Raw genomic sequence first — 15,157 nt, 5'->3', positions numbered from 1 at the left:
AAGTTTGCGGATGATACAAAGCTGGGAGGTATTGCCAATTTATAGAGAGACCGGGATATCATACAGGAAGATCTGGATGACCTTGTAAACTGGAGTAATAGTAATAGGATGAAATTTAATAGTGAAAAGTGCAAGGTCATGCATTTAGGGATTAAGAACAAGAATTTTTGTTATAAGCTGAGGACGCATCACTTGGAAGTAACAGAGGAGGAGAAGGACCTCAGAGTATTGATTGATCACAGGATGGCTATGAGCCGCCAATGTGATATGGCCGTGAAAAAAGCTAATGCGGTCTTGGGATGCATCAGGCGAGGTATTTCTAGTAGCGATAAGGAAGTGTTAGTACCATTATACAAGGCACTGGTGAGACCTCACCTGGAATACTGTGTACAGTTCTGGTCTCCCATGTTTAAGAAGGATGAACTCAAACTGGAACAGGTACAGAGAAGGGCTACTAGGATGATCTGAGGAATGGAAAACCTGTGTTATGAAAGGAGACTCAAAGAGCTTGGCTTGTTTAGCCTAACTAAAAGAAGGTTGAGGGGAGATATGATTGCTCTCTATAAATATATCAGAGGGATAAATACAGGAGAGGGAGAGGAATTATTTAAGCTCTGTTCTTGTGTCACATTAGTACTAATGGATATAAACTGGTCATCGGGAAGTTTAGACTTGAAATTAGACGAAGGTTTCTAACCATCAGAGGACTGAAGTTTTGGAATAGCCTTCCAAGGGAAGCAGTGGGGGCAAAAGACCTATCTGGCTTCAAGATTAAACTTGATAAGTTTAATCTTGAAGCCAGATAACGTGATTTTGGCAATTAATTGATCTTTAAATATTCATGGTAAATAAGCCCAGTGGCCTGTGATGGGATGTTAGATGGGGTGGGATCTGAGTTACTATAGAGAATTCTTTCCTGGGTATCTGGCTGGTGAATCTTGCCCATATGCTCAGGGTTCAGCTGATCGCCATATTTGGGGTCGGGAAGGAATTTTCCTCCAAGGCAGATTGGAAGAGGCCCTGGAGGTTTTTCGCCTTCTTCTGTAGCACGGGGCATGGGTCACTTGCTGGAGGATTCTCTGCTCCTTGAAGTCTTTACACCATGATTTGAGGACTTCAGTAGCTCAGACATAGGTGAGAGGTTTATCGCAGGAGTGGGTGGGTGAGATTCTGTGGCCTGCATTGTGCAGGAGGTCAGACTAGATGATCATAATGGTCCCTTCTGACCTTAATATCTATGAATCTATTGTGATGAATGTGGTCCCTAGATTCTTCTATTCACATTTCTGGGACTGACTTTCTGTGTGCCCTTCAATAACTCAGTAAAGCCCACATTTTCAGAAGTGGTCACTAATTTTGTGTGCCTCTATTTTAGGAGGCACTTGAGAAGTGCCCAGCCATACTGTACTGGGAAATAAAACGTAAAACCAGAGAAGTTTCCATAGCTGGTAGTTATTCATTAAAAGTAACAAAAGCAAAAGAGTGTGTTATGTTTGACCCACCGTGATTGGGCTCCCTCCACTATCTCTGCCAGCTAGCAGGCCTGTCCTACTGAAGTAGGTTGGTGGGTTTCCCAGACTCGTGTGCATTTTATAGTATGGAAACTCTTACAAGGGTGGGCCATGAGAGGCAGGCGCTGGAGGGATGACAGGTTATCCCTAACACTGGAAACCCTGACAAAATTAGTACAGGCTCTGCCATGGGTCTGCAACTGTAGGAAGGAGGCCATTTTATTTAAGGCAGCATTTGTTGTTGCCTTCTTTGGCACTTTTAGAATGAGTGAGCTGGTGCCTATGGCAGCTGCGGACGGGTCCCAGCATGTGTTAAATGTAACAGCCGTACAACTATCTGCAGGAGCAGCGTCCTTGCACTTAAGATACTGGAAAACAGACCACAAGGGAAAGGGTGGTTTTGAAGGGGTATCCAGGTGGACGCTTGTGCTCTGTAAAGGCAATAAGAGCCTTGCTGAAAATCCAGGGCCTCCAGGCAGGACTGCTGCTCATACATGGTGATGGCAGCTGCCTGACAAGGTACCAATTCATCAGAATACTGAGAAAAACCTTGCGCTACTGTGGTCTTGACCTTAAAAAATTGGATACTCATTCTTTCAGGATCAGGGCGGTGACGTCAATGACTCCAGGGGGTTTTGGCCTATAGCCGGTGAAGGCAATAAGGCGCTGGAAATGGAGGTGTTACAGGACTTACGTCTGCACTGAAGAAAAGATGGCAGGGAACAAAAAAACGTAGCGAACCAATGTGCTTGTTTGGTTTCAGGAGCTACACGGAACATATGCAATATCTGGATTTGCAGGCACCCTAAAGGACACTGAATCCTCCAGAGGGCAGCCAGGACAGCAGCTGGATCTCAGGTGGGCATCAGGGATCAACCGGTTTGAATCCAGTGGTTCAGCAGAAGAGGCATGCACTGGGAGCAGCTCATGCCACTTCTGCACTTGTTGACAAGCAATGCGCACCCACCTCACGTCCTGGTTATTCACCTCGGGGAGAATGAGCTCAAGGGCTGTACAGGAGTTAACTTAAGAGTTAACTTAATATTAGCTTTATTAGATAATCATGGCCGGAGGTGAGGCTAGGATGGTCAGAAAGGTTCACAAAGCAGGTCTGGCAGAGAACTACAGATCCAGCCTGTGTTGTCAAGGCTAGAAAGAAAGTGAATAGAGAGGTCACCAAGATATTCCTGGACATAGGGGATTCAGTGATACAGCATAGGGACACCCATTACAATCAGCTGGAAGTTTTCAGACATGATGGCATATATTTGTCAGATGAGGGGGCTGACATATGGCTACCGGCTGTAAGGGAATGGATTGGATAGGAATCGTGTGATACCAGGCAATGTGGCTGGGTGGGACGAAGCAACGAAGCTAGTTGCTGGCACCCCCTGTAGACGGTTTCCAGTGTGGTTAAGAGAATAAAATGAACGGTTCCCAGACGTAAAAGACTTGGCATTTTGGTCATGAGCCTTAGGCTCATGTGATAGGATGAGCCTTTGTGGCCTCTGCAGGCCAAGGTCAGACTTTGTGACCCTCACAGGCTGAGGTCCCCATTCTGCTGCACCTGCTGTGCCCCTTGCAGGGGGTGGGGAGGAAGGGTGATAAGACTCAGAGAGAACTGAGTCATGGGGGATAGACTGAGGAAAGCCTACCCCACATTATGGGTTATATGGTAAGGAGCCCTGTAACCCCCACACTGGAACCAATTAAATGCCTGGTATAGGAAAGTATGGGTGATGGACAGGTAGTGCCCATCCCTTGTGTTAAAAGTTTAATAAAAGTTACAGCCTGCCACTTAATTTCACGCATGTATCTGTCCTCATTTTGCTATGGTGTCCATATCAAAGAGTGTTCATCAAAGAGAATGTGAAAAAAACAAAAAGGAGCTAGGATTACCTGAGCCTGCTTGAAAGGCCGAGGCTTACTTCCAGCCTACTGGCTCTCATCTATCCTTGTCCCAATCCATAACAAATATTGGGTAAGATATTTGACAGCCTTGGCTGAGTTAAGTGGGGGAAAAAAAAGAAAGACTGGGCTCATCGGCATACTGAAAATACAACATTCCATGCCTCCTTACTAGCTCTCCTAATAGCTCCATATACACATTGAACAAGAAGGACAAGTGGAATGCTGCAGAGCACACCTAAGACAACCTTGGGACAGAAAAGCAAACCTCCTTAAACTACTTTCTGGGACCTTCTGAAGGGCAATCAGTCTACTCCTACTAGGGTTTTCAGCTAAGTCAACAACAAATCTATGGAACTAAAAGCAGCTAATAGATCATAGAGTATCAGCATGGACACCTGATTTTTATCCATTGTCTGTTTCCAAGAGGAAATCAGTAGATAGGATGAATAGTCTGGTGGAATGGGAATCAAGAGACTTTGGTTTGATTTCTGGCTCAGTCACAGGCTTCCTATGTGTCTTGGGCAAATTACTTAAATCTACTCTGAGCCTCAATTCCTCATCTGGAAAATGAGGGTAATAACTACCTACCTCACATGGTATTGTGAGATTAAAGTCCATTAGTGACTATGAGGTGCTCTCTCTAATGAGTCATGTAACCAACTAAATAGATAGATCATTTGCCAGAGTAACCAGTGTTGGTTCTATACCACACACAAGACAGTACCCAACTTGACAATAATCAAGGAAATCTGAAACTTTTAAGTACTGTGCATGATTTTTTGCCATAGTCTTCTCTATGTGATATACAAATGGAAGATTAGATATTGCATAATAGTTAGTCAAACTAACAGTGTCAAGTGTTGGTTTCTTAAGCAACAGCTGCATGCATAGCAGCTTTCTTTAAAGCCACTGGCATCCTATGTCTTACCTAATAGCAGCACTGACAATCTCCACCAGCAACTGACCCAATTTTTCCCCACTGGCTAGGACTATGTAGTTTCCCTAACAGCCTGGAGTGGCAATTCCTCCACTTTATTACCTGAAAAAAGTAGGTCTGCATTAGGTATTTTCCCAGCGTCCTTTGCGGTGACGACTGATGCAAAGAAATCATGCATAGTGTCTTTAATGTTCTTAGCCATCTTATATCCCAGGTAGTCTGGTGGACCCACTCATTCTCTTGTTGCTTTCCTGTTTCTGATGTACTCAAATGATTCTCTGAATGTCAGTGGCTACTTGCTCTTCAAATTCCCATCTTGGATGTTACCTGCCCCTTTCTAGAGCCACATGGTCAGGATTTCGATTTTCTATTTTGTTTCTTGAACCTTACCATTTAACCATACTGTGGTTTTTATATTTATATTTTCCTTGCCTTCCTACTTCATTTTTGTTTAGGGGCATGCATGCCTTCCAAGATTCAATTACTGTGTGCTTAACTAAACTTCATGCTGTGTCTGAAAACGTTAATTTTCTCACTTTTGAGTTTGGAGTCTTTTTGACTAGTTTCTTCATTTAAAAAATATCATTTCTGAAGTTTAGCAAGGAGGTTGAAATTAATTACACTATTAATTACTGGTTCAATTTTAGCTACTTCTTGAAGCATTCCTGTGAGTTACTTAAGACTAAGCTGAGAATAGCTTCTCTACTTCTGTTCTCTACAATTGCCTGTTCCACAAAGCAATAATTAGAAGGTGTAAAGAAATTGCTTCTCTATGCATTGTCCCTCTTTGATACTTGACCAGTTTACATGTATATAGCTGACATCACTCTTTATTATTTAAATCAAGTGCATATTGCTCCATATCATAAGACTGATTTTTTTTTCATTTTTACCCACAAATATCTCAAAGGATTGCAGAACAGAAGAGCTAAACAACAAACAACTCTTTGAGATTTTTCTATGTTCCAAGAAAATAAAATCTTATCAAAGTGCTTTAGTATTTGCATTAACACTGCAATAACAGGTTGAAGTATAGAAAATACTTCTTACTAACAGGAAACAGATTCAGCAATATCTTAACTAAGCAAGTGGCCAAGTTGAAGTTATAGTATTTACAGGGGTCTGAGACACAAGTGAAATGTTATTAGTATACAGAAAACAAATCAAACTAACATCAATGAAGAGGTGCACAGAGGAAAAGTACTGAGAGATCTACAGTTCAAGTGACTGTAAACCACTATTACTGACTACAAGTAAAAATGGTAACGTTAGGAATCTCAAATATAGATTTAAAATTTAATTTCATAAGATGGTAATTTTATGTTATTGGTTATTGCAAATAAAAATATATGGACTATTTAATAATAGTTAAACTATTTAATTTATAATAAACGTTAGACCACATTTAATAAGTAAGACCTCCTCCTTCAAATCCCTTCTCAAAATCTGCCACAATATCTAAAAGAAATTAGCCAATTTATGATGCCAGGGTGAAGGAGCAGATAGGGACAGCTGATACATATTTGATTTAGAATAATATTTTGTTAAAAATTAATGAAAAAATTAAAATACACATAGTTTGTATATATAAAAATGTATTTGATGGTATCTCTCTCCTTTCACATTTAGAAATCACTTGTTTTCGAATAGGGGCCAATCATGCAAATACATATGCATATGAGTAACTTTACTCATTTGAGTATTCCCATTGAACTTAATGGGACTACTCACATACTTCAAGTTATAAGCCGTGTTGTTATAGCCATGTTGGTCCCAGGATATTAGAGACAAGGTAGGTGAGATAATATCTTTTATTGGACCAACTTCTGTTGTTGACAGAGACAAGCTTTCAAGCTTACACAGAGCTCTTCTTCAGATCTGGGGCCAGAACTACACTACAGAATTATGTCACAGAATTACAGAAGTGTAGAATTGGAAGGGAACTCAAGAGATCTTCTAGTCCAGTTCCCTGCATGACAACCTAAGTTACATTAGCATACAGCCAGCACAGTAATTAAATTGCTTTTGCATGTCCATACTACTCTCTTTGTGTCGGCGGCACTTGCATCAATAGAGAAAACAGTGCACTGTGGGTAGCTCTCCCACTGTGCAACTCGCCATCATCTAGCACAGGGTGTTTTGGAAAGGTTTCGCAGTGCCTCATGGGGCCAAACAAGTTGTGCAGGGATGACTAGGAATACAATTTCAGTGTCCCATAATGCAGTGTTCTCCATCCCATAATGTTTCGTGCCTATTTTAAAAAATTCCCACAAACCTACATGTTCCTCTTTGGTGTCTACCATCTGTATCAGAAGCATGAATCCTGCACAGCTGTGCACTACTGTGATGAGCGTTGCAAGCATCAGCGCCTGATCCTGCCATATATGCAGAGCTGCCAGAGGAGCTGCAGAGAACATGACGATTCCTTGGAAGTGGGACTGCTGTGGGCCATAGAAAGAAACAATTCAAAGTTGTTGGCAGCATTTACGGAGCAGCTGCAGATGGTGGCGCGCCAGTTCTGGGCCCAAGAAACAAGCATTGACTTGACTGGTGGGATTGCATCATAAAGAGGGGTTCAGGAAAGATTTCCTTCAGGTCGTAGTCCCCATCAAGCATGGGCTGTAATTGTTTAATGATATCCCATCTGGGTTCTACTGTCGGGTGGTAGATAACAAATAAGGGTATGTGGTCAGAGGGGGTTTTATTTCTGTACTGAAGCAAATTCTTGTGGGATATATGGGTAACCTGTTCATGATGGCCCTATGACTGGAGGGGTGTTCATGGGTCACTTCACCATGAATAGTCTCTTGAAATATGTGTTAACTACTTATGCTAAACAATCTGTTCCACTTTGTATTTAGCTGTGACACTGAGTACGTTTCCCAGATCTGAAGAAGAGCTCTGTGTAAGCTCAAAAGCTTGTCTCTCTCACCAATAGAAATTGGTCTAATAAAATATTAGCCACCTTGTCATGCTTAAAGTTAGGCATTTTCATAAATGTTTGCAGGATCAGTGCCCTCAACTGTAAGAGCGGAATATGTATCTTTTTATGTGTTTGTACAGCAACAAGCACAAGCTTGAATTCTGATGGAGGTCTCTAGACTCTACTGTGATATAAATAATAAAATTATATTTTAAAAAAAAACTGTGGTAAAAGAATGTTAAGGTTGCAAAGTCAAGTACTCCAAAGTTAGCAAATACCAGGATTAAGGAGGGGGGTGCAAACAGGGGAAGGGCAGGAGCTCTGAGAGATGATGAAGGACAGAAAGAGGGACAAGAGCTGGAGGGAAGGAGGACAGAAGCAGAGGGAGACAGGAGACATAGTGTAGTGCAACACACCAGTATAGGACAGGAAATAAAGAATATTATATATACACAATTGAAACTGCAATAAAGTGGTCAAGAAAATACACACATTCAATGGAGAACATGTTTATTGTTGGGAGCTGGACCAAAAGGTTCAGCTGTAATTTTTTTTCTCTCCAGCCATGGGAGGACCTGACTTCCTTCCTTTTACTATGATTAAAAGGACAGTAGCCCAAATGTAACATCAGCAGGCCTCAATATTAATAACCCCCAAATGACTAACAAATATGGAACAAATACATATTAGAAGTAGCAATACTGATTCAGATACAACTGTTCCAGACAAAAGACTCTTAAAAGATTAGGAGGATAACGTGCATACTTTGATCAAGCTAGTTACTCTCTCCCAGGCCTTTGGAAAAAGCCATAAGCCTTCTGAGGAAAATACAGCTTCCTGAAAGAAAGAGGACAACCTGGGAAGAATGGAGTAACTAGTGCAGCTTTAATTCCATTTCTACAAATTCATTCACTGAATTTTTATTTTGTTTACCAGAAAAGTAGGATGATCATTCAAGTATTTCTGCATGCCACATGCCAATAGAAGATAGGTTAGTGGTTCAAAACCCCATCTGTATGTGGTTTAATTAAAGGGATTTAGTGGTCTGACCCACCTATCCCTAAATATTTCCTAGATATTTTAGTAAGGTTGTCTCTTTGCTACAGAATTGGAGAGATAACTTGAACCTCAGTGTGAAAGAATGTTCAACCAAGTTGGGCATCTTCTTATATTCAGTGTCCTTTAAAAAGGTATCAGACATCAAAGTGAGCTTAGCAGAAAAGCAGGAAGTCAAACTGAGTAGCTCTGAAAGGAAACTAACTAGTCCTAATCACTTTCATTTTGCAGTAGACTCCATATATGAAGATTAACTAAACTGCTTCTAAATTTGGGTCCCCTGCTTGAGACTTGTAGGTCTCATGGCTGGCACCCAAATATGGAAGCATGCAATATTTGTGAATACTTTATAAAAACTGGCACTAAGAACTTGCAGAGGGAAACTGACTAGGACTCAGTACATGAAGCTCAGAGCCAGCTGCAAGCAGAAATTAGTCCTAGAGAAACTATAGCAGCTTGATGCAAAAGGAAAGTGAATAACCCTAGTCAAATACTTCTGCAAAGCTCTCTACAAAGGGTGTGGCCAAAAAAGGGATAAGCACTAACAGAAAAAGGAATGGGGGAGACACATATAAAAGGGAAATTAAAGAGAAAACAGCTGAAAGAGAAAGTAATGTTAATAGAGAACAGAAATGAAACAGAAAGAAAGATGAAAAAGGGAACGAAACAGAGGAAAAAGATGGGGGGAGAAAGGGATGAAGAGAAGGATTTGCCACATCAGTGGAAAAGTATCACCACTTTTTCCCCACTCCTTCAGCTGCTAATTTACAACTGGGAGAAACAATCAGGGGTATTGATATGAGAGCAAAGAAAGGGAGAATTTCAAGTCAATTTTATGTTTTAGGCAATAAATATAGGAAAGTCAGAGGGTCACATATGTGATGTTGCAAATAAGCTTACAAATGTAAACAGTTGCATGTGATGTTAAAAAAATAGTTTTCTTCTGTTTTGTTGTATAAAGGAAAACTGCAGGTAATAACATACTTCCCACGTCCTTTAAGTGTGGCTCCGCTATGAAAGTAGACTAGAAAAAAGGTCATAATGTAGTTCAGTATTTGTTGTCTCTCAATAATTTCCACAACAAATGTGCTCAATTTGCACATTAGAAAATAAACCAACAATGCATCTTTTATCAGGCCTGCAATTCCATTTAGGTTATGAGAGTAGAACTGAATTTCTTCCTTCTCATGGATTATCACCAATACTATAATAAAGATGCTGCAGGCCAAATTATGACTACAATGTCACCTTTTCAACCCCACTGTCTTCAAATTATGTTTTTGATAACACCATGGAACTTTACAGCCTTCAGCTGGGATTGCACAGGTCTAACTGAATGAAATTTAGTCACAATTCTGTTGATGAAATACAACAAAGAATAGAATCTACCTTCCTCTCCCAGAGCTCTGTTTTGGTCTGCAGGATTCACAAAAGTTCAAAGCAATAAAATCTAAATTTTGCTGCTAAAATCAGTACATTAGTCTGAAAATACACAAGAAACAGATCTATTGAGATGCCATTTTTACAATCACTTTTCAGACTACAGACACACTTTAATCAAACATAAGAACATAGGAATTGCTACACAGAATCAGACCAGATGTCCACCTAGTCCACAATTTTATCTTTGACAGAGGCCAATACCAGAGGCTTCAAAGGAAGATGAATAAACCACAGTAGGCAGATGTGTGATAATCTGCCCCTCACAGTAGGTCTCAATCTGATCTTTAACAGGTAAAGATTGGTTTAAGACTTGACCAATGATGTTTAATATCTGTTAAGTTTTTTGTTATAATTAATTATAACTCTGGATATTCTTGATATTCATATAAATATCCAGTCCTCTTTTGAATCATGTTAAGTTCTTGGCCTCCACAACTTTATGTGGCAATGAGTTCCACAGTTTAATTACTTGTGTGAAAAAGTATTTCTTTTTATCTATTTTGAATTTCCCACATTTAATTTTATTGAACAGCCATTTGTATTATGAGACAGGGAGAACAGAAGTTCTCCAACTACCTTGTTTACACCCTTAATTATTTTATATACTTTTATCAATTCTTAATTTGTCTCCTTGCTAAAATAAACAATCACAGTCTTTTCACTCTCTCTTCATATGAGAGCTTTGCCTTTGCCTTGTTCATTCTTGTCCCTCTTCTCTGAATCCCTGTTAGTTCTCCAATATCCATTTTTGAGATGGGATGACCAGACTGTACACACTATTCCAGATGAAGCTGAACACTGATATATATAAACGCATTGTAGTATTCTGTGTCTTATTCAGCCTCCCATTCCTTAGGCAACCTACACTTTGTTAGCTTTCTTTGACTGTAGCTGCACATTGATCAGAGGTCTCTATTGTGCTGTCTTTCTTAAGTAGGGACAGTTAATTTAGAACCCTGTAAGATGTCGGAGTAATTTAAACTTTGACTTTTCCTTAAAAATCACCTAGAAAAAAATCACAATTGTGTAAGGAGGAAATAGCAATGACTTATTTGTGAAATTCTGAGAACTGCTATCAGTGGAAAGCCACATGAAGGTCTATACGTAAAAAAGGTAATACAAAGTAGATGAAAAGGAAAAGAGCATTCTCTAGGAGTGGAAAATATTGAATATTCAAAGCTATGAAACAGGACAGGGGTGAAATCCCTAGCTCCCCCCACCAGTACATTACTAGAAGGAATTGAATGAAACACCTTAATAATCTTAAAGGCGAAGGAAAGAAATGAAGGACATTTTCAAAACCTGACGTATTTGGACTTAGGCACTTTCGAAAATTTTATCTTAAGTGACCGAGCAGGTTAGAAACCTAACTCCTGTTGAAATCAAAGCAGTTAGGTGCCTAAAATGCTTAGGTGCTTTTTAAAATCCCAAGAGGCTCTTTGGGTGCCTAAATAGCTTTGAAAATCTGGCCTAGGTAAATTACTATTGAAAATTGGACATTGGCAACACTGAAAATTGTACCCCTTGTTATCAATGTTTAACTTACTGAAAAATGTCTAAACAGGAGATGCAGTATTTTTAGTTTTCAGAGTAGCAGCCGTGTTAGTCTGTATTCGCAAAAAGAAAAGGTACTTGTGGCACCTTAGAGACTAACAAATTTATTTGAGCAGTTCACTTCATTAGTATACAAGATTCTATTCCAGATTCTGCTGGTTGATATAACTTATTTGGACTTTCAAAAAAACATTGATAAAGTTCTCCAGAAGAGGCTGTTAAGGAAACTAAGCATTTCTGTGTTAGTTTTGTCAAGATTTAGAAAAAAGCTAAGAGAGAGAAAACTAAGAAGAGGAATAAATGGTCAATTTTCAACATGGTAAAGTTTAGCACTGGGATTCCTCAAGGTCCTGTAATAGAACTTTGGTGGTGCTTTTTACTTTGCTAACGATCTAAAAAAAGAGGTAGACAGTGATGTGGCAAAATCTGCAGATGACATGAAATTATTTCAGTTAGTTAAGATTAGAGAAGACTGAAGGACTTCAAGAGGCCCTAACAAAGCTGGGAGACTGGGCAGGGTGATAGCAGATTAAATTCAATGTCGACAAATGTAAGGTAATATGTTGCAAGAATGAGTGTTTACCATGCTGTAAATTAACTTTAACTACTCAGGAAAAAGAGCTGAGTGCCACTGTGCACACCTAAGTGAAAACCTCTGCTCAATGTGCAACTGTGGTTAAGAAAGCAAACGAAGTCTTAGGATATGTAAAAAATGGGATAAGAAATAATATTGAATATAACATCATAATATAAATTGATAGGATGGGACACTCTCTTCTGAAATACTATGTTCAGTTATGGTCACATTATCTCAGAAAAAGGAAGAAGTATAAAAGGGGTTCAGAAATCTGCAACAAAAATGATTAGAGACATGAAAAGATTTGTGTCAACAGTGAATGAAACTATTGAGACAATTTCACTTAGAGAGATTAATAGGAGGGAACATGATACAGATATAAAAAATAAGAATGGTATAAAAAAATAAACTGACTTATCATATCATAATAAAAGAACAAGAGGATACCTAATGAAATTGAAAGGCAAAAATTTAAAACTAATAAAAGGAAATACTTTTGTCTGTGTGACTAATCTGTAGAACTTCTTGACACAAGATATCATTGAGGCCAAGAGCTTAGTAGGATCCAAAAAAGGACTAAATATTTATCTAGCCAAATGAGAAGATTCAGATTTATATTAGTTAGGATATATTTTTAAAATAGGTATAAACTCTCATGCTTTAGGGCATAAGCCAACCACTAAATGATAGGATTTAGGAAGAAATTTGCCTTTCAGAAAGGTTGTTCCATAACTGTCCACTATGGTGCTTTTGGAAAAGGAGTACTTGTGGCATCTTAGAGACTAACCAATTTATATGAGCATAAGCTTTCGTGAGCTACAGCTCACTTCATCGGATGCATGTGAGCTGTAGCTCACGAAAGCTTATGCTCAAATAAATTGGTTAGTCTCTAAGGTGCCACAAGTACTCCTTTTCTTTTTGCGAATACAGACTAACACGGCTGTTACTCTGAAACCTATGGTGCTTTTGTCACTTTTCTCTGAAGCATCGGATACTGGCTACTGTAAAAGATAGCATAATGAATTAGCTGGCCCAATGTCATGATTGTCATGAATGGCAATTTGTATGTTCCTGTGATCCTTGGAAAAGGGGCTTAAGAGCCCTTTGCCTCAGTTTCCAAATCTGTAAAATGAGGATAACAATAGTTACTCCACAAAAAGGGTGTGAGGCTCAATTTGTGCTTTCAGATGCGAGGAAGAAAAGCAATATGCTGCAAGGGCAAAGTAAAGTATAAATGAAGCACTACATAACACTGGCTTTCAGAGCAAATCAACATTTTACACATATTCCACTTTTCATAACAAAGGGACCAAAATCACTTCCCTACCTATATTCAGCTCTGCTAAAAATGCAGCCACTTCTAAGGTGGAAATGGGTAGCAGATGCACAATATGCAACACAGTGCTGTGGGACAAGGGAAATTTTGGCCAAAGGCATCAGGGAAATTTATGAGAAGTGCCATAGGATGTTTTGCAAAGAGTGATAGTACCCTGGTTTTATCCTCAACAAGGTTAATGCCCTTACTCTCCATAAAGTGTCTCGGAGGCTTTTATTTTCACACACAGTGGAAAGGGCAGCAGTCCTATTTCATAACACTTGAAAGACCCCTACACCTAGAAACAAAAGCTGCATGGGACCTTTAATGTCCATGAGGAAAGACAGGACCTCAGTTTCATCCACAGATCTCTGTTCATTCAATAAGCATAATGGTGGAATCATTAGCATCCATGCAGAGTGAACAGAATCCACTTGTTTAGGATCTTGTCCAAAAGACCTTCACACCAAGTAACTGGTGTTACATCAGTATAAAGTGTTCAGTATACTGTAACTCAGCAAACTCAAGGCACTTTGGTCGTAATGGCATTGGGAAAGGGGACAACTGCTGAACAACCCCAAGTCTCCAGCATGTGATATGGTTTTAAATCCCAGTCCCGTGTCCCCATTAAAAATATAATTTATTAAGAAACCAACAAATGTTGGATCAACTAGATCATTGTCCCCTGTGTGAAGGGGATGCTCCCCCTACCTTCTGTAGAAAGCACACTATTCCACCACCACCTTGTCCCCTGGTGAAGGGGATACTCTCTCTCATCTCATTTGCTTTCTGAGTGAGGTTCTCCCCACCACCGCCTCCATAAAGGAGAAACCTCCTCCCATACATATGCACATCGATGCTGCCTGAAGGGGACTCTCCTCACTACCACCTTGTCACCTGTGAAAGGAAGATGCTCCATCTACCCTCATCACCTATGTGAAGGGGACTTTTAGTCCCCCCTCTTGAGAGAAGGGGTCTCCCCCCCATTGCCCATGCAAAGGGGTATCTCCCCCACCCCGCACTCCCCTATGTGAAGGGGTCTCCCCCCCACATTCCCTGTGTGAAGGTGCTTTTCCCTCCATCCCCATGTGGGAAGGAGCCTCTCCCCCAAACCCTCCGTGTTAAGGGGTCTTCCCTTGCATTTCCTGTGTGAAGGGGCCTTTCCCCAAAACCCCTGTATGAAGTGGCCTCCCCCCTGTATGCCCTGGGTGAAGAGGCCTTTTCCCCAGAACCCCCTGTGTGAAGGGGCCCACCCCCTGCATTGCCTGTGCAAAGGTGCTTCCCCCTCTGAACGGGGCCTCTCCTCCACCCCCCTCCCCCATTCCCTGGGCAAAGGGCCCCCCACCCCGAAGTCAAGAGGGGTCCTTCCCGCACCCCGAGAGATGGGCACCCTCCCCTAACCCCTACCTGAAGAGACGTCTCCCCTCTTTCCCCCATGCAAGGGCCCCGCTCCCTTAACCCCATGTAAGGAGTCTCTGCCTCTCTCCTTCCCCCCTGAGACTGCGGCTGGCACTGACCCGGCTCCGCCGTCTTGCTCCGCTCCGCCATATTTGTTGTCGTCCCCCAGCCGCTCCACACTGAGTGAGACGCTGCTCGGGCGTCACCATAGCAACACACGTCACAGCCAGGGGAGTCCCTCACTCCTCACTCCTCCCCCCTCCCTTGCCACGGGGTCAGCAACGTCCCGGCGGCTGATTCTGAGCAGGAGGCAACGGCGGGTGCTCGCACCCCCCCCCCCCCCCCCGCTGGGCCCGCGGGTGAGGGGCCGGCTGCTAACGGCAGGGGCGCTGGGCCGGTGTCGGCAGCCCCCGGCCAGGCTCAGCCGCTGAGTCTCACTAGGCAGCGGTCACAGAGGTGCAGCCTCGCGGGCGCTCATTGCATGTATGTGTGTGTGTGTGTGCGTGCGCGCGCGCGCACCCCCCCCCGCACA

The 15,157-nt window shown here is 41.4% G+C and overlaps 1 protein-coding gene across 3 annotated transcripts in view; it reads right to left on the bottom strand.

Moving 5' to 3' along the window:
• The window catches only part of BEND5 (BEN domain containing 5), a 1,373,097-nt gene extending 1,358,216 nt beyond the window's left edge, over nucleotides 1-14,881 (bottom strand). The window contains exon 1 of one of the 3 annotated variants that reach the window (XR_012640609.1): nucleotides 14,745-14,871. Coding sequence is in view for 2 of the 3 variants with exons in the window: in XM_074961769.1 (XP_074817870.1) it covers nucleotides 14,745-14,775 (31 nt within the window). In the remaining variant the exon portion in view is untranslated. Of the gene's footprint in view, nucleotides 1-14,744 lie in introns of all 3 variants that reach the window. The other 2 variants (XM_074961769.1, XM_074961767.1) reach the window with 2 other exon arrangements.
• Between the last annotated feature and the right edge of the window lie 276 nt (nucleotides 14,882-15,157).

This window comes from Natator depressus, chromosome 8, assembly GCF_965152275.1.
Source record: "Natator depressus isolate rNatDep1 chromosome 8, rNatDep2.hap1, whole genome shotgun sequence".
In the NCBI taxonomy this organism is placed as follows: domain Eukaryota; kingdom Metazoa; phylum Chordata; order Testudines; family Cheloniidae; genus Natator; species Natator depressus.
The sequence above is the reverse complement of the archived record's forward strand: the minus strand, read 5'-3'. Positions and strand labels throughout refer to the sequence as shown.